The 23,745-nt window shown below is 31.7% G+C and overlaps 2 protein-coding genes across 2 annotated transcripts in view; one reads left to right on the top strand and one right to left on the bottom strand.

Moving 5' to 3' along the window:
* mbo (Nuclear pore complex protein Nup88) overlaps positions 1 to 23,745 on the top strand; it is a 285,671-nt gene that overhangs the window by 22,543 nt on the left and 239,383 nt on the right. The window lies entirely within an intron of this gene.
* LOC147069361 (uncharacterized) lies at positions 7,071 to 20,854 on the bottom strand. The gene is made up of 4 exons (XM_085950330.1): positions 20,608 to 20,854; positions 19,254 to 19,480; positions 16,436 to 16,712; positions 7,071 to 7,484 (listed from the first exon to the last, which is right to left on the bottom strand). Exons 1-4 carry the CDS (start codon positions 20,681 to 20,683, stop codon positions 7,093 to 7,095), a joined length of 972 nt encoding a protein of 323 aa, XP_085806456.1. The 5' UTR covers positions 20,684 to 20,854; the 3' UTR covers positions 7,071 to 7,092.

The raw sequence follows: 23,745 nt of genomic DNA, 5'->3' as shown, positions 1-23,745 counted from the left end.
ATTTAAGTCACTAAATGTAATTAACTCTCTCAATCACCTTGTACAAAAAAGCAAGGGCATGGTTATTTAAAAAAATTAAAAAGTGTCCGCCATTGCCATTTCTCGTTAACTTTGATCGCATCGTGTACTTATTGTTGTCTGCTCCTTGTCCGTTGCTTTCTTTTGTAATCTTTCCCCGTTATGCCCAACATGCACCTTTCCATCTCAAACTACAATAATACTACCGCTTCAATACTATGGTATAGTACTGCGCTAACCCTTCGGCGACCGAGCATTAAAAAAAAACTGAAACAGTTTAGACTTAAGAGGGTCTCATTCGATACCCTCGTTTATAATCTACGTCATTCGTGGTTCACTTGAAAAGAACGTTGGTATACAAGTTCTTGTGTGAAATATTTAAAAATTGCCGCCGTAATTATTATCGCGAGCGGCCTTTTGATTCGCGGATTATAATTTAGCGACTGTTCAAAATCCAATTAAATACTCATACTAGTCTAGCCTGGGAATTGTAACGTCGTGAAACCCGGGCGAGTGTTTACATATCATTTGGCCACGTTTTAGTAACAAAAATATCTGTGTTTTTTTTATTCAATTTGTGGCGAGTTTAAAACTGTAGAGTTTGAATTGTAATTTTTCTAGAAACTGAGAAAGCAAACTACGCTAAGTCCACAATACATTTTTTGTGATTCAAGCGTGCATGGATGGTTTTAACGTTCTTTTATGTTTCTTTTTTCTACTGTATTGTACATATTATTTTTAATTAAAATAATGTTTCCATTTTAGCTGATTAACTTTACTGTCCATAGCAATAAATATAAGAAATGTAAAAGCAATCTAATTTATAATACGAATTTTACGTAATACCAGAATTTCATTCGTGTCATTTTTATTAGGTAAGTACCTACCAGCGACATTTGGTTTGAGATTTATTTATTCGTTTTAAAAAAAACATATTGAGTATAATATAACAAAATATCAATTCAAGACGTTCACAACATCACATTTAGAATGAAAAGAACAGAGACGAGGGATGTTCTTTATAATGAGTAGGTATAGTAAGTATTATATTAGTTTTAGGTAGGTACATATTAATAATATTTTATTATTTGAATTAGTCTCAACTAGACATAAATAACTGAAACTATTTTTCGATTTTTTTTTTATTTATCTAACATTTTTGATTTTGTATAAATTTAAGTGAAAATAATATGATGTGTTATATTATAATTAGGGCCCGGATTTATATGCTAGTGCATGTTTTGTTAGGGTGTATGCAGAGCTATGAGAGTTGCACAGAAATCCGTTTTGAAAGACGCAGAATCCAAAAATAAATTTTTATTGTGCATATAAATGCATATTTGAGACGTAAGAACATATTTGAGACATAAGTGCATAATAAATATATAATAAATAAATGCATATTTTAGAGCTTTTGAATGTATAATTTTTTTTTTTAATATTTTATCGAAATATAACTAAGTTAGGAAGGAAGATAGTTTAGATGCACTTGCATTTTTAATGCCATCTCCTAGCTGTGGATTTATCAGTGGAAAAGTGAAGTCAACTCGGGCACTATTATTTTAAGTTTGCCCAAGTGGAGGTTAAGAGGTAGTTTTCCGCATATAAACAAAATACTGGCAGATACCTATGCGGAAAAATTTAATGCCAGAGCATAATATTGAAAAAAATAATGTATTTTTTTTTCGGGCAAAAAACAGAAAATAGTATTTAGGAATAGTTAAGTGTGTCGTTTTTGTTTTTTAAGTTATGTTTGGTTTACATTGCATTTATTATTCAATTATTTGTAGGTGCTTGTGAAAAAACTATTTTGAAAATAGTAATTGATTAACTTTATATTCTTTATTTGTGTTTTTTGTTCTGATATCGTATTATGTTGAAAAATTATTAACTAGTTATTCGATTTTTTGTCAGTGATATTGGGTAAAGTGGGTATTTACAATTTTTTCCCACAAAAAATGTAAATTTTTAACTGCATATTTCTTCGGTTTTAGTGCATATTTTATTGATTTTAAGTGCATACGTGCATGCATATAACCATGTTTTTTGTTGCATACAAATCCGGGCCCTAATTATAATTATATACACCCAGTCGTTTATGGACCGCACGCCTCTGATGCAGATACCTAACAGGTTCGCACATAGACAGCTAATATTGGCTATCAGCTTTTATGTATTTTAAATCAAAGTAGGTATTACTTTAATTACTAACCGACGTCACGGATTACTCCAAGATATTTTAGTGTTGTAGCTTCCTTGAACTTGCTAATAATTTTTAATTAACTACTCTTTTTTATTCAACGAATAATTCACAAGATTTAAGAATTTTACAGTCTAATTATTGAACATAAATAATTTTTGAAAACACTTTTGAGACAATGGATATATTATAATAAAATTTGTCGTAATTAACTATGGTACTTTTAGCATAGTGGTTTATATGCGTGGGCGCGAAACCCGAGAGATGCGGGTTTGATTCCTGCGGGGATTGTTTCAAAGAGATTTTTTCTATTGATAATAATGACGCAGATACCTAACTGGTTCTCATTCTCATCTACTGTCCAACAAGAACTTCTTGGCTACATGTCAAAACTGTGAACTAACAAGCTCATCCCATTTAGTTGACGACAGCGCCTTTGGCTTGTGCCTAAATCTTCAGTAGTCATTTAATTGTTAATTTTTTTTTTGTTTATTTCACTAATTTGTGATACAAACCTTACTTCAAACAGTGATTTTTATAAAAAAAAAACCCACGGAAGATCGTTGAAAATAATATACCGCAAAGAATAGCCTTTTTATTTTTATACGACCAATTTATATCAGTTGTGCGGGTTTTAGTTCGTTAAATGAAATAAGAGAAAAATCCGTAAATAACAGTCATTGAGAGTCACACAAGTGTGTGTTAGTACGTACAAACCCGCAATCGTGCAAGTGCGCCCGTGAGCGAGATCATTTTTACCTTCGATATTATGTGATACTTGTGTACGACCATTATATGCGAGAACATTACAATTGCTGCAACCGCATGGTGTTGAGAATCGCTGCTATATCATGGCAACTCGAAAAGGAGAATTACATATTTTATTTGATGAGAGTAAGCTGTTGAGATTCGACATAAATAGTGCACACTAAACTTTGTCAATCGTACTTATTTGTTTTCGTTGAACTACGAATACAAATTGCAGATAGTATTTTGTTTGTTTTTTTTTTTTAATTCAATTAAACCCTGTCTAGACTAAACCATAATAATATTAAAGGTAGGCTCTGGAGATTCAACAACAATAATGCACACTTTGTCATACGTATCTGTTTCAATTAAACTATAATTACAAAATTCAGATAGTTTTTAAAATTATAATTGATTAAAACCTGCTTCAATGAATTAATCATATTTGATAAAACTTATGTATCACTTAATGGAATAATTGAACGTAGTTATTTATTTATTTATTTATTTATTTATTAAAAAGAGTATTACGGCATTACAGCTTTTGGCCAATGCGCCATAATACATAATACATACAAATATATAAAAATATCTTAATTACAAATAACAACTAATATGACAAGAAAGTGGAAAAGACAGCATGTGTAAATATTAAAGAAATATGATAATATATACAATTATAAATTTATCCTATTTAAAACGTCTACAAACATTATATAATTAATAAAAAACAAATCAACCTTTATGGTGCCATCAAATAAGCTAATTGCACGATACACAGCATCATGAAACATAACATCTGTCCTGCGACGAGGTATCTTGAAGACCGTGGAGCTGCGAGTGATATTGGTGGGAACATGAAAATTAATATTTGCCAGTATATGCGGATTGTAAATGAACCCACGAAGAAGTAAAAAGAAATGCTTTAAAAGAACAATCACTCTTCGGGTAGACAGGGATTGCATTGATAGCATACCCAGAAGAAAACGAGTCGGGAAATTCATTTTATTGTCATTATCATAAGGAAAGAACCCGTATGTTCTTAAGTAGAGAAATCTAAGAAATCTATTGTGGACTCGATCCAGCTTAATTGTGTGCATGAACCTATTAGGACTCCAAATAATGCTGGCATATTCAAGAATACTCAACACAAATGATACGTATAATGTACGTAGCACTCGGACGTTTTCGAATGATTTTGAAACCCTCATAACAAAACCAAGCATTTTGCTAGATCTAGTACTGATGTTAAGAATATGCTGATTGAAAGTGAACTTTGTATCATACAATACTCCCAAATCTTTTATCTCCGTTACCCTACTCAATATTATACCAGACAATGTGTATGGGAACAATAAGGTGTGCCTTGAACGATTGAATGAAATAATATTACATTTGGAGGTAGCGAATTCAAGTTTATTTAAGATAGACAATTGCGAGATAGCATCTAGGTCAGACTGCAACATCGCACAGCATAATGGGGTTTCAATAGTTCGAAAAAGTTTAAGATCATCTGCGAATAGCAAACAAGAAGAATTGGTTATAACTTTGACAATATCATCAAAAAATATTAAAAACAAAATTGGGTAAAAAAAGTAGCCTAAGGCTAAAAAAAGTAGCCAGTCCACAATAATGTCGAGCTGAGATAATGACACTTTAGCAACAACATGATATTAAAAATGTATGTAAAATTGTAAATAGTACCTATTTTATTTCAAGAATATTTTTTTACGGCTTGGCTATTTTCAACAGAACGTAGAGAAAACCTTCTCGCATCTGATCTATATCATATCTCATTTTTTTTATTTTTTGTGGACTGGCTACTTTCTGCATAACTATGTCCAATTGTAAATATATTATGAATTGAAAACTATCCAGTACCACGTATAACTTGCATTTTAATTCAATGAAAACAAATAATATTAATATTTTTAAAGACTGATAGGGATTATTGATATATCTCATTAGTTAACTTCATTAAATTCCTAGTATTGGCGATTTTAGACCTCTTGAATGTAGTATTTATTGATTATTATTCAATGATCTATTATTAGGGTTTGGCGATGTATACGCATATTGATTGAATTATTAGTGATAGGGGTTTTTTTACAAACACTTCAACTATTCATAATTTGTTGACTGGGTGATATAGTTTTTACCTACTTTATTGTATTAATTTATTATATAAGTTCGAAGTAATAGTATTAGTTGTCAGTGTGTATTTACCTTTTGGCGAGTGCACATAGTGCCTGAAGATGTCGAAAGGCAAAACTCGGGTCACAAAAAACGATTCGAATGGAATAGTACAAAAGTTAAATCAATTAGAATTTGAAAACAAATAAGTATAAATGACAAAGTTAAGTTTGCATTATTTATGTCGGATCTCAACGACATACCCCTTCTACCCTTCGTTACTGGTAGAAGGTAAATGAGGTAATGAGAGATATAAAAGTTATATTATGTTATGATTTTTTTTTCATTTAGTCATAAAATATCACACATAATAATGTTGTTACGATCGTTTTCCTTGCGGTTGCAATTTCCCCGCTGAGTGGATGCGGGCCCATTGAGAGGTGAAGTACGCGTCAATGATATGTAAAAAAAAAATATCCAAAAGACCTCGCCTTCACCAGACCTGGAGGGCGTCAATTAATATGCTAAATTGACGATGGTGATCTTCATGATGTCGCCAATTCTGCTGACGGCAGGAAATTAAATGGAATATGATTTTTTTTAAATCATTTTTAATCTATTATCACTCACATGAGTCGCTTATGTTGTTACTTGATACAGATGGTATTTTAATACTTTCATAAAATCCAGATGACCTCCAGAGTGCATGAACTTGCAGAAACAAGTCTCAAGATAAGTTTGATTGCCGGGGAATCCGAAGCAATCCGTATAAATGCAACTCAGTACGAAAATGTTGAGTAAATTACAATATGTTATATCTTAAACTAGTATTGTCGAAAGATCAATTGTCATCGAGAATTCTCATTTCTAATGAAATCGTCAATGAGATTCTCGAGAACTCGGCTAAACTGCCAAAAAATGATATTTCGTTTATACCTATTGGCCGAAAGAGCTAAAGCTTTCGACTTTTATTTTGAACGGAATTTCTCGAGAATTTGTATAATTCTCAAGAAATTATAAAACCAATCTCGGATTCTTGAGAAAACAAATATTTTTGATTTTGAGAACTGATAACCGATTAAAATATTGTAAATAAACAATAAATAGATACTTACATAATTCTGAAAACACTTCTGAGAAAATATATTATAACCGATAGAAAAAATCTTTCTGAAAAAAGTATGACACCACCCCACCCCGCAGGAATCGAACCTGCATCTCTCAGATATCGCGCCTACGCACATAGTCCACTATGCTATAGGAGTCATATTTAATTACGACAAATTTTAACTATTGGTCTTTTAATACTCACTGAAGCGCTTTCCAAATTGAGCTACTATTTAGCGATCGGCTTTTGTATTTTAAATCAAAGTAGGTATTACTTTAATTACTAACCGATGTGGCGGATGACTCTAAGATTTTTTGTTGTAACTTACTTGAACTTGCTAATAATTTTTAATTAACTATTTTTTTACTCAACGAATAATTCACAAGATTTAAGAATGTACCATTTTAATTATTGAACGTACATAATTCTGAAAACACTCATGAGAAAATATAGCCAATAGAAAAAATCTTTTGAAAAAAGTAAGACACCCGGCAGGAATCGAACCTGCGTCTCTTGGGTATCGCGCCCTGTGCATTAGCACTAGACGTCGGTTAGTAATTAAAGTAATAGGTACTTTGATTTAGAATACAAAAATCGATCGCTTACCGTAACTCAATCGGGAGAGCGCTTATGAGCAGGTATTAATAAGGCCAATAGTTAACATTTGTCGCAATTAAGCATGGCAGTCGTAACATAGTAGTAATGTACAGGGCGCGATACCCAAGAGACGCAGGTTCGATCCTGCCGGGTGTCTTACTTTTTTCAAAAAAGATTTTTTCTATTGTCTATATTTTATCATGAGTGTCTTCAGAATTATTTATGTAAAATATTGTAAAAAATAAACAATAAATAGATAAGTAAAACAGCCAATTCAGTTTTAAAATATTCAATTTCTATTTGTTGCCCTCCTCCAAGTGGCCTCAACATCCCCAACAACGTACAAAGAATTCAAAATAAACTCCCTCAACAAATCCAACGGCACTGCATTGTCTTTAAAATTGTCACACCTGATGGTCCAAGGTTTATCCACGAAATACATGTGAACGGAAACCACGCCGTACTGTCCTGTCCAATCGGCAAGGCATGCCGGACCAAGAGGCGCTGTGATGTATGCAGCTTGCCTGTCCACGTAGTTGTACCAGTCCCTGTCGACGACGTTTGTTGATCCGAAGACCTGCCATCCTATGCCGTTGACGCTGCCGTCTTTGACGAGCATGAAGAATGGTGGGAAGTCGGAGCACTTCTGGTCTCGTCTGGTGTCATAGAAGTAGTGGGTACCTGTAAAAGAAATAAAAATAGCTAGACTTAACGGCCCACATGCCCAACGTAGGTCAAAATGGAGATTTTATGGTATTTTCAAAGCATTAGCCTGTGCATTCCTTAAACGTTGTAGACAATCTATTTATTTAATTTTGAAGCCTTATTATCCTTAATATTTATTTTAAACATTTGATGACTGTATAAAGTATTTTTATTACATAAAATAGTATTATTTTAAACCTCTCGATCTAATGTTTTAGAATATACTCATATTTCAGTACATCCATGTGCAGTGGTTTTAAGATTTTTAAGATTTATTAATTTTTAAACGCATTTATATAACCATTAGTAAAATTTATGTTGATATTATTACAGTGAAATATTTACGATACAAAATTATATTTATAATCTCTGTGATCCCAAATTTTACAAGAATTAGGCATTTTATTATTCAAAAAATGGGCAAGATTTACACATTTGAAGATAATTCTAAAGATACTGATTATAAGCTATGTCTTTGTCCATTCAAATGTGATAAAACATTATATGAATAATGATTGTTTTATAATAATTATTACTAAGTACCTTATTCAATAGAAAATTTAAAAACTTTGTATATAAAAAGTTCTTTTTATCTTGTAATTATTTTAATATTCTATAAGCACCTACTTGTACATTTATTTGTAAAACTGTATTTGTATTTTTTTTAAATAAATAAAGTATTTTTTTCTCTCTTCAAAATAAAACGTTCGCGTGCCATGCAAAATCATCTCGCGTGCCATAGGTTCGCCATCGCTGCTCTTTATGCAGTAATTTGTGAAATGCAATTTCCTACTCTTACAACGTTTTGGAGATATTTTAACTAGGGATTGCAATACTGGACGAATATATCAATACCGGTATTTCGGAATTTTTTATTGAATACCAGTATTCGTCAAAACGGTTACATGAAATTTGTACGTATGCAGTTCTTCGTGGAACACTTATTCGTGTGCCGCAGTACGTGAAACATGAGTTCGTGCAACATTTTAATCAAATGACGAGTTCTTCGTTGAACATTTCACCGTGGAATACATTTCACCGTGGAATACGTATTCTACAACATGTGGCGCTAGTTTGCTCTTCCAATTAGATTCAATACGAATTTTATGAGATGTCTTTATTGGTTTTAAATAATTTAATGTTGAAACTACATAAATAATATACCTATACGATGTGATTGTATTTATAATCTACTTACTTACCTATTTTCTAATGTATGTTTCTTGTATTACGATGGTTTTATTACGTATTTTTAAGTGTTTTATTTAGACATTAATATTGCAACTTACAGAAATAGCAATATTTTGTTGTTTTGGTGTGGACAATGGACTAGTTGATTTGAAACCTTTTGTAAGTATGCATTATTGAAAATAAAAAGATGGCAATACCTACCTTTTTTAATTTAAAAAATAAATGTATATAGGCACATAGGTATATGTAAATGCTGTTGTTTAATTCATTTAGGATATTATTGATTTTTATAGATAAGTACGTAGTACCTACTTTAATTTTAAATATATGTGCCCGAGTTGGGGGAGCGGTCGTTTATGAAGAGTGGGTTAGTTCGATCCCGCGGATGTACAAAAATACACGTTGTTTTTTTAAATGTGTCTATTGTGGCTTATTGCGTTTTATTTTAATTAACTACCAAATATGTTGAAATTTTATTATAGTATTATAGAAAATGTGTGTTCTTATTATTATTTAAAATAATATTATGGACAATGTTGATTTGAAACTTTTTGTAAATGGATATTATAGAAAATACGAACGTGTTAATAGCTGCATACTTTAATTTAAAAATAAATGTACCTACTTATATAGATGACTGCATTTATTGAATTCATTTTGGATATGATTGATCTTTGCAACTTTAAAGATAGGTACTACTACGTAGGTACTTTAACTTTTGCATATCCTGATAATACAGCCATGGCATCCGACTTGGCAGAGCGGTTCCATATAGAAAGTGGGTTCAATCCTGTGACTGAATAAAAAATACATGTTGTTTTTTAAATGTGTGTTAATCCAACGTGAGACCAAGATTGGCTAACAAGTAACAACCGTTATTCGTAAAAAGGTTTTTAATATAATCTCCATTCTATGGAGCCAATTTATGTTCCGGATTGCAGAAAAAATATTAATTACCTATTCTACACTCGTATAATACACTCCGTTTCATTATAGGTTATTTTTGTTATAGTAAGGTAGGTACGTAATAATGTTGGCTTTTTATTAATACTTATTAATTTTTAGATTTGATCAGAACTCCGGATATTAGGTATCTATGTTACAGTGGCCAAATGTTTTTTGTGCACTAGAAGCACGTGAGAGTTAAAGGACCTACCTACACAATAAACTGCAAAATACAACGGATTTGTAATTGATTTATTTCAAGATTTTTTAATTATATTTAGGATATGTTGGTAGGTACTGCGTACTTTATACATATATGTATAAATATAAAAACCTTTTTATTTCTTACAAACAAAAAAAGTAAATGACATTGAATTGACTATATCTAATGTATAGCCTATGATTATATCTATGATTGTATTATCTACTTATTATCTACTTTATATAATATTAATTAAGTATTATTATTTTTATATTTTTTCTATAATACATATATATATATATTAAGATACTTAAGTACTTACTTTATATATTATAAAGATCAATAATATCATAAATGAATTAAATCTATATACCTAGGTAAAAACATTTATTTTTTAAATAAATTAGGTATTGCCATCTTTGTATTTTCAATAATACCTACTTACAATAAGTTTTAATTCAATTAGTCCACTCAGATTATAATAATCTTATTAAAACATTTGAAACCATTGTGTGTTAATACAGCGTAAAGACCCAATGGGTTGGGCGAATGGCTAACAAGTGACAACTTCGTAAAAAGTTTATTTGGTACTGTTCGGTTATTCGGAATACAGCGGAAAACGCATTTTGAAAATAGCCGATAAACTGGATTATTTGTTAGTTTGGGTTAGTTTAGGTTAGGTTAGGTTGGGTTAGGTTAGGTTAGGTTAGGTTTGGTTAGGTTAACCTAACAAATAATCCAGTTTATCGGCTATTTTCAAAATGCGTTTTCCGCTGTACTCCGTATAACCGAACAGTACCAGCCAGGTACATACTGTATTCTGTTTACTAAGTATTCACACATACATGATTTATAAATAATATGTAATGTTTAATACGCTTACGTTATAGGTTATTTTTGTTACAGTTGCATAATAGTGCATTTTAAATATCTATAAGTCATACCACAGAACTGATTACTAACATAGAAATGCTAAAGCCAGTCACCATCGACCCAGAATTTGAAGCCAGCAACGCAAGAAATACTACGCCCGTTTAGTGTATTCGAATTTTGCCAATATTGAATGCGCGTTTCATTTATGTTAGAAACTTTAATGCATATTATGATATTGTTGTTTTAATTTAATAAAACGCATTTTTAGTATTAGTTATTCCACTTTTAATTAGGACCTGTTTCGTCCGCCTCAGAGGGACATTTTCAACTGAGTACATTTTTTTAAAACAATATTTATCAAACAAATTCCAAAGCGACAGAAATAATATAATAACAATGCAGTTCCATCATGAATTGACAGTTAACAAATTAAAACATATTATGATACTTACGTAATGTAAATAACATATTCTTTATCACGTGGTAAATAGCTATAAGAACATTGTAGTCAATTTCAAGAATGTATGTTTTGAAACACACGTTGGTTCCGTAGCCATGACAATCTTTATCTATCTACACTTCTGATGCCTTCTTAATTTCCTGCATTATGATGGAGTACACAAGTTAAGTTATTATAAAAATAATATAAAATGTACGTTCATAGATAAAACGGAAATCGATTTAAATTAGCATTAGGTATATTTGTAATTTCAGTTAACTTATCTGTACATATATATATATATACCTGTCTAAATTGTGAAATAAACATTAGGTACTTACCTAAATAGTATTGTTGTGTTATAGGTATTTAAATTAATGATATACTTACTTAATATTTTCTCATCAATACTAAACTTGATAGTTAATACCATTAATGTGCATTACGTAGGTATTACCATAGACAAATATACTGTGTATATGGTTATTACTTATAAATAGCTCCCATTATCAATACAAAATACCAATAAACATAGTAACATAATATAATATTATTTATTTACAATATATAATGAACTTTTAAATATTCATGTAAAAATATAATACTTACTTAAAAGTACGTAATAAAACCATTATAATACAAGGGACACAGCAGAAAATAGGTAGATAAGTATATTATAATTACAACCATATCGTACGTAATAATGTTTTTTTTTTTAATAATATTAATTTCTAAAACGGTCTTTTTTGTGCACACAATAATGAACAAGGGAACTCTCGAGAAAGGGCCAACCCAATAAATTGACCATAATACAAAAAAAATTTACCATCTGGACACATTTGTCTTGAATGAATGTATTGTTTAGTTTAGACTTTAGTCAGTGTCACTTACTAGATTCCACCAAAATAAAACGGATTTGTAATTAGGTAACGCATCATTTCAAAACACTTACTACATTTCGTTATTGGTTTTTTAATTATATTTAGGACATGTTTCCCACAGTAAACTGAATGTATTATTAAATAAATACATAGGTATTATAAAAATTATAATAAACCATTTTTTTTTCAACCAATAAGACCCTAGATTTGAGAATGTAACATTCTATATATTGATTGACACACTAGAAATAATCACTTGACACGACACCAGTGGCGCACCCAGGATTTAATATTGGGGGGGGGGGCAAGGAGGAAAAATTAGAAATAGTTTCATATTGTAATTATATGTATGTAGTTTCAACATTAAATTATTTAAAACCAATAAAGACATCTCATAAAATTCGTATGGAATCTAATTGGAACTGCAAACCAGCGCCACATGTTGTAGAATACGCATTCCACGGTGAAATGTATTCCACGGTGAAATGTTCAACGAAGAACTCGTCATTTGATTAAATGTTGCACGAACTCATGTTTCACGTACTGCGGCACACGAATAAGTGTTCTACGTTGAACTGTTTACGTACAAATTTCCGGATACGCGTCAAAACATACTATTATAGGAAAAAAGAAGTACCTATCAATAATTATAACTATTAAAATCTATTTGAAACACTATTTTATAGCAACCTAAAGTAGCTACTGTCATCTCCCTCCATTTTCGAAAGTGAAAAGGTGCTGTCACTTTGTTTCTTTGTATGGTTTTTCGTCTGGATTCGGGACTTGGAGGTGGACAAATAACACACCAGAATTGTAGTGGAAACGACGAGGTTTATTTGCGTTAATATCTACTAGGTTACTACGTGTTATATATTTTTTTTTACGGAGGACGAAATGTATGTGCTTACGATTTGGCTGTTTGCAGCGTTCTGCCGCGCCAAAAAAAAAACGGCCGCTTCCGAAGCGCTACCAATGCGGCGTTGCCGATCTGACATTTTGCCGCCAACCAAGTATAATGTTGCCGGTTTATGATTATTTATTTTCGTTATCAACCCTTACTATTTTTTGGCTTGGTACCGATTAGGGCTTCCCCAGATTCACAGAGACATCCCCAAATGGCAGTGGCGAAGGGTGGAGGTAGGCTGTTAAGATCCGACATAAACAGTGTACACTAAACTTTGTCATTCATGCGTATTTGTTTTCATTGAATTAAGACTACAATTTACAGATGGTGTTGGTTAGTTTTTAAAATTTAATCAAACCCAGCGAAAACCAAGCCATAATAGATTATAGTCAAAAAATATGTATCTATCTATAAAATATCTAAAATTATGCAATTAAATCATACATAACTTTAGATACTTTATAGATAGAATAATATTTTTCTATCTATTATAGATTGGGTTAGGCAGGGCTTAATGAATTTAAAAAAATTAACAATATGTGTAATATTGTGTATTCTTAAGGGGGGACATGCTCGTCGAAGGTCAAAATTGAGTTTTTATTGTATTTTCAAACCATGATCCTGGACACTCCTTAAACGTTGTAGATAATCTATTTATATAATTTTGAAGCCTTATTATCCTTTATAGTTATTTTAAACATTTGATGACTGCATGAAGTATTTTTGTTACATAAAATAGTATTCTTTTAAACCTCTCGCTCTAATGTTTTAGAATATAGTCATATTTCGGTACATAACTGTGCAGTGGTGTTAAGATTTTTTACATTTATTAATTTTTAAACGCATTTATAAAACCATTAGCATAATTTATTACGAGATAATTTTTGTAAAATATTCACGATAAAAAATTATTTTGATAATCTCTGTGATCCCAAATTTGACAAGAATTAGGCATTTTATTATTCAAAAAATCGGCAAGATTAACACATTTGAAGATAATTCTAAAGATACTTATTATAAGCTATGTCTTTGACCATTCAAGTGTGATAAACATCTTATGAATAATGATTGCTTTATAATAATTATTGACCTAAGAATAAGGTAGTGTTTTTTTGAAATACGCCATTTCTTTTGTCATTCCCTAGTAGTTAAGCTACAACATACGGCCGTAGCCATAAAATGACAAACTATAATTAAAGTAGGGAGTAAAATTATGTTAACGCGCGTGTTTGAACATGTACCTAACAGAATTTTTTTTTATTTTTTTTTAAACGGTACATGTTCAAACACGCGCGTCAATATCATTTTACTCCCTACTTCAATTATAGTTTGTCAATTTATGGCTACGGCCGTATGTTGTAGCTTAACCACTGGGGAATGACAAAAGAAATGGCGTATTTCAAAAAAACACTACCTTATTCTTAGGTCAATAATGATTATAAAGCAATCATTATTCATAAGATGTTTATCACACTTGAATGGTCAAAGACATAGCTTATAATAAATATCTTTAGAATCATCTTCAAATGTGTTAATCTTGCCGATTTTTTGAATAATAAAATGCCTAATTCTTGTCAAATTTGGGATCACAGAGATTATCAATATAATTTTTTATCGTGAATATTTTACAAAAATTATCTCGTAATAAATTATGCTAATGGTTTTATAAATGCGTTTAAAAATTAATAAATGTAAAAAATCTTAACATCACTGCACAGTTATGTACCGAAATATGACTATATTCTAAAACATTAGAGCGAGAGGTTTAAAAGAATACTATTTTATGTAACAAAAATACTTCATGCAGTCATCAAATGTTTAAAATAACTATAAAGGATAATAAGGCTTTAAAATTATATAAATAGATCATCTACAACGTTTAAGGAGTGTCCAAGATCATGGTTTGAAAATACAATAAAAACTCAATTTTGACCTTCGACGAGCATGTCCCCCCTTAATCCAATTAAAACAAATAAGTATGAATGGAAAAGTGTGCACAATTTTGTCGTATCGCCCAAAATATACCAAAACTATTATGGTTTAATTTAGGCAGAGTTTAGTTGGTTTTTAAAAACTAACCAAAACCATATTTAGATTGTAGTTTTAGTTAAATAAAACCAAATACGATTGACTAACAAAGTTTAATGCGCACTATTTATGACGGCTCTTAACAGCCTACCTCCACCCTTCGCCACTGCCAAATGGGGACCATTTGGGAGTGTAACACTACCTATATTTATTAAAAAAATGCATGATAAATATTTTAGAACTGCTAATTTTTACAAATACTGTCCGGGTACAGAAAAATTTCTCTAAAATTCAATGTTTGTTGGATATAGATACTATCAACGATGGATCAATAGAAATAGAATAATTGAAAATATTTGCGACGAATGTTTTCTTTTTTCGAAATATGTTAATACATCTCGACAATTCTTTAAGTTTAGTATATTTGAGAGATTTTGTTTTAATATTATTTAACTTCTGTTAAATAATATTAAATATATTTGTATTTTGGCAGCATAAAACTTATACACTAAATTTAAGTATGCAATATAGTAGTGATGAAAAAAAAACATTCAATTCATTTTCGAAAAACACAAACGTGTACGCTTCTTTAATGCCTAAAATGCCGGTATTTTGGATTTTTGAAACCGGTATTTCGGTATCGATAAATAATCGAATACCGGTATTACAATCCCTAATTTTAACCGTATTCTTATCATAATCAATTATTGCTAGTTCCTTACTTAAGGTGACGCATCAGTGAAACGCCAAATAATTTTCAACTGTACGCGCGACGAAATTTTGGACTCGCTGCCATTCACTGAGAAAATGTTGACCCGGGAACACGTCACTTTGCTGCGTGATGGCGACGGGTCAATTAATTCTAAAATCGTGTAAAGATGACTAAAAACGTTACCCATTTACTTTAAAAAGAAAACATGTCAATGAATATATTATTATTGTTACTAATAGAACAATAAACAGAACATAAAATGGACGTATGTTGGATTTATATGACAATTAATATTTCGTTTGACAGGCGTCATTTTCACCCGCCACCCGCAATCCGCGCATCGCCTAGCGACGATCTTTTTAGACCGTGCCTCAACTAATGCATGGCCTTAAGGCTTTACCTCCGTTGAGGCATGGTCTAAAAAGATCGTAGCTAAGCGATGCGCGGATTGTGCAAATGACGCGTGCCGAACGAAATATAATTTGTCATATAAATCCAACATGCGTCCATTAATGTTCTGTTTATTGTTATATTAGTAACAATAATAATATATTCATTGACATGTTTTCTTTTTCAAGTAAATGGGTAACACTTTACAAGATTTAAGAATTAATACCCCCGTCGCCATCACGAAATAAATTGACGTGTTCACAGCTCGACTTTCGCTCTCCGAATGCCAGCGAGTCCAAAATTTCGTCGCACCTATAGTTGAAAATTATTTGCCATTTCACTGACTGATAAGGTTGACTTACCCATATTTGGTATACAGTTGTTCCTCACGTACTTGGTATTCGCTTGCAAGTCGTCTTCGTCCGTTGGAACTTGAGTATAATTAGTTCCATTCTTGATCCAGATTCCTTCTCCGAGCGTCTCCAGTCCTGTTCTTCCTCCAGTTTTAAAGATTTCCGGATCAGCCAAATAAAACGAGGATGTGTAGTACACTATTCCGTTGATTGCTTTCTTGTGGAAGGTTGGCGATTTGTCAAAGTTGTACGGTGCTGAGCTGGCTTCAACATCGTTTTGTGGAATCTGAAATAATAATTAACTTTGGTATTGTTGTTTTTATTTAATAAAACGCAATTTTTTTGTAGTACTTATTCCACTTTTAATCAATAGATTAAGATCGGTTTCGTCCGCCTAAGAGGGACATTTTCAACTCATTTGAGTGATTTGAGAGATTTTCAACTGAGTTGAAAATGTCCCTCTGAGGCGGACGAAACCGGTCCGATGAATTAACATTGGCGATTTGACAACTGTATGTAATACATATTATACCCATGGCCCCCACATCCTGAAGCGGGCCCCAGGGTCAGGATATTTGGTGGAACCCCCTACAATCACTAAGCTTAAAGGTAATGTGATGTTCTACAGTAGTGTTCTCAAAATGGTATTCCGCGGTAAAATAGAAGGTATTCCGTGTATTTTCAACCATTTTTGTATTTTTAAATAAATTCATTTGAGTTATTGAGTTTATTATGGAGCACCGATCGTCACAATTTTGAGACCCTTCGCCATATTGGATAAAATATAACCACTTTTATTAGACAGGAAACAACACACTAAAAATAATTATGAATTAAAATTCTACGCGTGAATTATCATTTAATTATATCAATCATCAAAATATCAAATCAAATTGCATCACACAGCTATATAATAAATTTTATGGTAATACTCTTTAATTGAAATAGCGCCGTAGGCGACTTTTTTACCGTTTAAGTAAATTTTTGAATATTTGAAAAAATTTTATCTGTGTTTATTTCACTCGACTGGTTGACCTACCACGCCGGGCCCCCAGGCTAGAGCCCTGTCAGTCCCCCCCCCCCTTGTGGGGGCCATGATTATACCTATGATACGACAGAGACAAACGCTGGATAATCAAGGCTCAAACTAAGTGATAAAATATGGATTAATTGAGTACAGCCATATAATCGTTTAATCGCTGGAGAATTATTTAAATAATAATAAAACTCGCGGCCTATGGTGACAGTGTGGCAATAGCGAAGGGTGGAGGTAGGCTGTTAAGATCCGCCATAAATAGTGCACATTAAACTTTGTTAGTCATACGTATTTGTTTTTATTGGACAAAGACTAAAATTTACAGATGGTATTGGTTAGTTTTTAAAAATCAAATAAACCCGGCCTAAGCAAACCATAGTAGTTTTTATATACTTTGGACGATACGACAAAATTGTGCACACTTTTTCTTTCATACTTATTTGTTTTTGTTGAAGTAAGATTACATACTACGCAACTTGTTGCATAATTTTTTTTAATTCATTAAATACTGTTCAACAAACCATAATAGATAAAAAATATTATTCTATCTATAAAATATCCAAAATTATGTATGGTTTAATGGCATAATTTTAGATATTTTATAGATAGACAAGTATTTATTTTACTATTATCTATTATGGTTTGGTTTTTCTCAGGGCTTAATTGAATTTTAAAAACTAACCAACACTATCTGTAAATTGTACCCTTATTTCAATCAAAACAAATACGTATGAATGACAAAGTTTAGTGTGCACTATTTACAGCAGATCTTAACAACCTGCCTCCACCCTTCGCCACTGCAGTGTGGCGAGTTAATAAAATTCAGATTCCTTAATTTTGTCGTTATAATAATACTGCGAATACTTGATACAATTAACACACTGTATCCAAGCCTTTTCAGTTTATATTAACGTTAATTTATATATTTCAAATTAATTGTATTTTTCACACTTATTCCATTACAAGGCAATTAAAACTTATATTATTAGTCAACTGAATTATTCAATCATTATTATAAGCCAAAAGACTAGCGAGTGACAGGGATTCTTGGAGGCGCCGCGTGGTGTCCATATGCTCCATTTAAGGGGCGGATATGACCAAAGAAGAAGAAAATGATTGTAATTTAAAAATAATACCAAGATAAAAAGAACTTTTTATATACCACGTTTTTAAATTTTCTGTTGAATCATATAAACTTGACAATTCTATTTATTAACAAAAACTTTTTATTGTACTTGATAGAAATACTGAATAAATTTTATAGAAAACAGAAATGTCATTTTGACATTTCATATTGATTTCCATAGTAACGCACGTATTTATTAATAATTTAGTTGCGAAGACCCACTTAGCAACCAATAATAGTGAGTGGTACTTAAATATTACTTTTAACGATTTTTTTCCGAAACATACAAAACAGAATTATCTGAAAATGAATTCAATTCTGCTTAAAGATGGCCGAAAGTATTAAAATAATCCATTGTCGTCGTGTTCTGATACATTCTAAAAGTTTCAAATGTCTAGCTAGTCGGGAAGTTAGTTAAATATCTTGGACAAACAAGAAAAAATTTGTACTGCACATGAAAAATCTGTACCGGACAAACAAGAATACGAGCTAATAAAAACGTGGTAAAATAGCATTAATTGGTTCGCTAATATTTCACATAAATGTGTATGAATCTTCACATTTTAGTTTTACATATCTTCGATATTCTATGTACCAGACTCCTAAAATACGAAATTAAGGAGTTGTCGAGCTTCGTATTGGACATAAATCATTCTCAATCTTACAGCCAACTGCACTCCAGCAATATATCCATTCTGGTCATACATGGGGCAGAATCTGACGTCCTTCTGCGAGAGGCAGACCGTTACCAAGTCTGGCTCTTCAGGGTTTTTGATCCTCTCCCAGCCGAAGTCCTCTGCTACTCCGAGGGTACTGTTGATGGTCCAGAAGGCATCCACGTCCTCTAGGACGCCGCTCAGGGAGAATTTTACTCGCAGTTTTGTCCATTTTGCTGAAAAATCAAATAACATTAATTATACAATTAAAATATACTATATTGCAGTGTCGAAGGGTGGAGGTAGGCTGTTAAGATCCGCCATTAATATTGCACATTAAAATTTGTTAGTCATGCGTAGTAATAAAACAAATTGCAGATGGTATTGATTAGTTTTTTTAAATCCACTTAAACCATGCCTAAAGCAAACCATAATAGATATTAGATTAAAAAAAACATTCTTCTGTATAAAAATATCTAAAATTATACCATTAAAATATCATACATAATTTTCTTATAAGAAGAATATTTTTTTTATCTTTTATGATTTGGTGAGGCATGGTTCAATCGTATTTTAAAAATCATCTGCAATTTGTATTCTTCGTTCACTGAAAACAAATAAGTAAGTAGTGCAGTGAGCACTATTTATGCTGAATATCCACTGCCTACCTCCACCCTTCGCCACTGCTATATAGCACAGTGGCGAAGGGTGGAGGTAGGCTGTTAAGATTCGCTATAAATAGTGCACACTAAACTTTTTCGTCATATGTATTTGTTTTTATTGAACTAAGACTACAATTTTTTACAGATGGTGTTAGTTAGTTTTTAAAAATCAATTAAACCATGCCTAAACGAAACCATAATAGTTTTGGTCTAATTTGGGGAATACGACAAAATTGTCGATACTTTTTCACTCATACTTATTTGTTATCGTTCGATTAAGAATACATACCTATTACACATATTGTTGGTTATTTTTTTAAATTCATTAAGCCCTTCCTATACCAAACTATACTAGATAAAAATTGTTATTCTATCTATAAAATATCCAAAGTTATATATGATTTAATTGCATAATTTTAGATATTTTATAGACGGACGAGTATTTTTGACTATTATCTATTATGTTTAATTGAATTTTAAAAACTAACCAACATCACCTATAAAGTGTAGTCTTATTTCAATGAAAACAAATAGGTATGACTAACAAAGTGTAATGTGCACTATTTATGGCGGATCTTAATAGCCTACTTCCACCCTTCGTTACTGATAAATAATATTATATATTATGTAATAATTAATGCACAATATAATATGTATAGCAGTATTGCATTTGTTATTATTTATTGAATATATACACTTACAAGTATCTGCATTCACCAGAGCTACAAAAATAACAAGAGAAAACAGTTTCACGACCGTTTCAACTTTCATTTTCATCCAATAACACTGAACACCTATAAATAACTCTCCTAAGTGTTTTTTTTTTTTTTTTTTAAATATTGTTATTGATTTTCTAAATACAATAATGCAGAAACACTTCCCACGACTTATTTGAGACACGACCACACTATGATAGCACCAAAACAAACTAAATAGAATAAACCGTTCGCTTATAGGTAATATTATTATTGCTAAGATAGTTTTGACGTGAGCCAGAGTGATACAGAGTGTCTCGAAAGTGCAATGTCCACCGTAGTAATGTAATAATTATTATTTATTAGCAAATCGGTGCCAAACTTATTGTTGTGACCTTAATCGTCATATAATGAGTCATTTCTGCTCAATAAAGTGCATTTTTTGTGTGAGAAATAAGTAAAAAATGTTACCTATTTATTTTTGTATAAAATATCTGTTATTTTGGCAGGGGTGGTGTATAATCTTGCGAGGAATCCGTTATGAGCGTGATAAAGACCTCCCTTTTAAATATCGCCTTACACTTAGGACCGTCAAAAGGGTATCAATACTTTCTTTCGATGTTATAGAACTGCGGGATCATTACAAGGTTTTTATTCGCTCGTATTCTTGTTTGTCCGGCGGTTGTTTGTCCAGTGCAAATCTTGCGATCGATTTTAACTAACTTCCCGACTAGCTGGACATTTGAAACATTTAGAATATATCAGAACACGATGACAATGCATTCTTTTAATACTTTTAGTCATCTTAAAGTAGAATTGAATTCATTTTCAGTTAATTCTGTTTTGTATGAAAAGTTATTTCGGAAGAAATCCGTAATCTAATCCACTATTATTGGTTGCTAAGGAGGTGGTCCTAGCAACTAAATTATTAATATATACATACGTTACTATGGAAATCAAAATGACATTTCAGTAAGTATTCTATATTTGTTTGTTTGTTGCAAAATAGCAAAAAAATGATTTGTTGACAATTGCCTTATTTGTCCTAAAATATTAATACATAGAATTGTCATGTTTATATGATTCAATAGAAAATTTAAAAACCTGGCCTATATAAAAAGTTCTTGTTATCTTGTAATTATTTTCATATAAACACCTTTTATTATGTAAACTGATTTTTTTCCGACCATGTCCGATCTAGAGATTGCTATACCGAATGAATATATCAATACCGGTATTTCAGTATTTCTTATTGAATACCGGTGTTCGTCAGAACATATACGAAAAAATAAGTAGGTACCTATCAATAAATATAACTATTAAAATCTATTTAAAACACTATTTTATAGCAACCTAAAGTAACTACCCATATTTTTATTATCTTGACCTTTATAAATATGTATAGATCATATTATTTTAAAACTGCTAATTTTTACAAATACTATATGTCCGGGTGTAGAAAGATTTCTCTCAAATTCAACGTTTGTTGGATCAATAGTTATGGAATAATTGGAAATATTTGCAGCATAAAACTGATACACTACATTTAATATGCAATATTACTTAGTAAGTGATGAAAAAATAACATCTAATTCATTTTCGTAAAACATAAACGTTTATGCTTTCTTAATACCGAAAATATCGGTATTTTGGATTTTTGAAACCGGTATTTCGGTATCGATAAATAATTGAATACCGGTTTTGAAATACCGGTATTGCAATCCCTAGTCCGATCCTAATAATGATCATATGGGCCTCCACAGAATAGATGTTTGTATTGACAGATTGTGTTTTTACGAGAAATGGATGTCAGACACTTGCTCAACCTATTAGGTCCATACTCTGAATCATTTACAAATTGAAAAACAATTAGTGTACTTGTCAGACCCAGGATTCGAATCTGGTACCCACGACGCTATAGGCCGACGGTTAATCCGCGCGGCCATCGTGGGTGTAAAAAAATAATTTACGAATTACAAATGTAGGTATGTAATACAGTTGTGACGATATAAAAAATATCTGCAGTGTGTCGATAATTATTTGTCGAATAACCAGAAAAATGAAACTGTATTACTTACCTAATATATATTTCCAAAGAGAAAATTTTATGAAAATAATGCTCTTGCAATAATTCATCACGAGTATGATCTGAGTTACTCCATTTCCACCCGTTATGTATATTATGTTGCCGCGATTTGTGCACGACCACCTTCCATGACGCTTTAAACGTGTCAGAATGAAAATATTTTAGTGTCATACTCCTTTGTCCCGGAACAAAGCTGCACGGGACTGATGTAGCACCCATTTATCTCGGTGCTTAAAGAAAGAGTTCAGAATATAAAAATGAATCTTGAACATGTTCTGGCGTCATTTATCTTTGGTGACATGAAGTGTTCTCTGTACCCGTGAACTGAAAGTGGTGAATCTAAGTGTAAATCAGAATTATTCAGTTAATAGTGAATTAATCATATTACAACGGTGGGGTAGTGGGGTGAGGTTCAGATAGTGGGACGTGCGTCTACATCCAACCGTTGGCGATCGCGTGATCTCACTTTGATCTAACAGTTGTCTACCTCATCCATTTGAAAAACATATAATCGAATCATTCGATTTCTATATTCTGTATTAAGTGTGATAGAAGTCATGGGCTATCGGTATGATTTCAATAAACATTTATAACGTTGATTACCTAGGTATAGGTATGTGGATATCCGATATATACATATATTCTTCTTGGTCGTGCACTCATGGCTGAAGATCGTGACCACATTTGAATTTCGCCATCATTTGAGCGACCTACACTTTCCATCCTTCTCGATCTTCCGCTTCTCTCAGGGCAGAATGGATGGTGCTCCCAGTCAACTCTTTCACTTGGTCGCTCCAGCGCGCAGACGCTCTTCTTCTGCTTCGCCCTCCTTGGAGGGCACCTAAAACTACCAGTCTCTCCAGGTTGTCCGGTCCGCGCCTGATAATATGTCCAACAAACTGCAGATACATATCTATAATATATCTATGTATAATTTTTTTGACAACGAGTTAAAAACACTGAGTCATAAATCCGCAGTTTATCAACTCTGGGGATTTTAAGAGGCCATCCATGGACTGAAACCGTATGCGGTTTAGATCCGTGTGCCATACTAAACT

The sequence above is a fragment of the Rhyacophila brunnea genome, unplaced genomic scaffold (assembly GCF_057557595.1).
Source record: "Rhyacophila brunnea isolate RB1 unplaced genomic scaffold, BYU_Rbru_1.0 scaffold_23, whole genome shotgun sequence".
Taxonomy (NCBI): Eukaryota; Metazoa; Arthropoda; class Insecta; order Trichoptera; family Rhyacophilidae; genus Rhyacophila; species Rhyacophila brunnea.
Note: the sequence above shows the minus strand (reverse complement) of the source record. Positions and strands in the feature narration are given on the sequence as shown.

Excerpts from the sequence above, each read along its gene's own strand:
- LOC147069361 (XM_085950330.1), bottom strand. The coding sequence starts at position 20,683 with ATGAAAATGAAAGTTGAAACGGTCGTGAAACTGTTTTCTCTTGTTATT. Across the intron at positions 19,481-20,607 it reads TCTGGTGAATGCAGATACTT|CAAAATGGACAAAACTGCGA; the intron begins GTAAGTGTATAT and ends TTGATTTTTCAG. Across the intron at positions 16,713-19,253 it reads TTGCTGGAGTGCAGTTGGCT|ATTCCACAAAACGATGTTGA; the intron begins GTAAGATTGAGA and ends TTATTATTTCAG.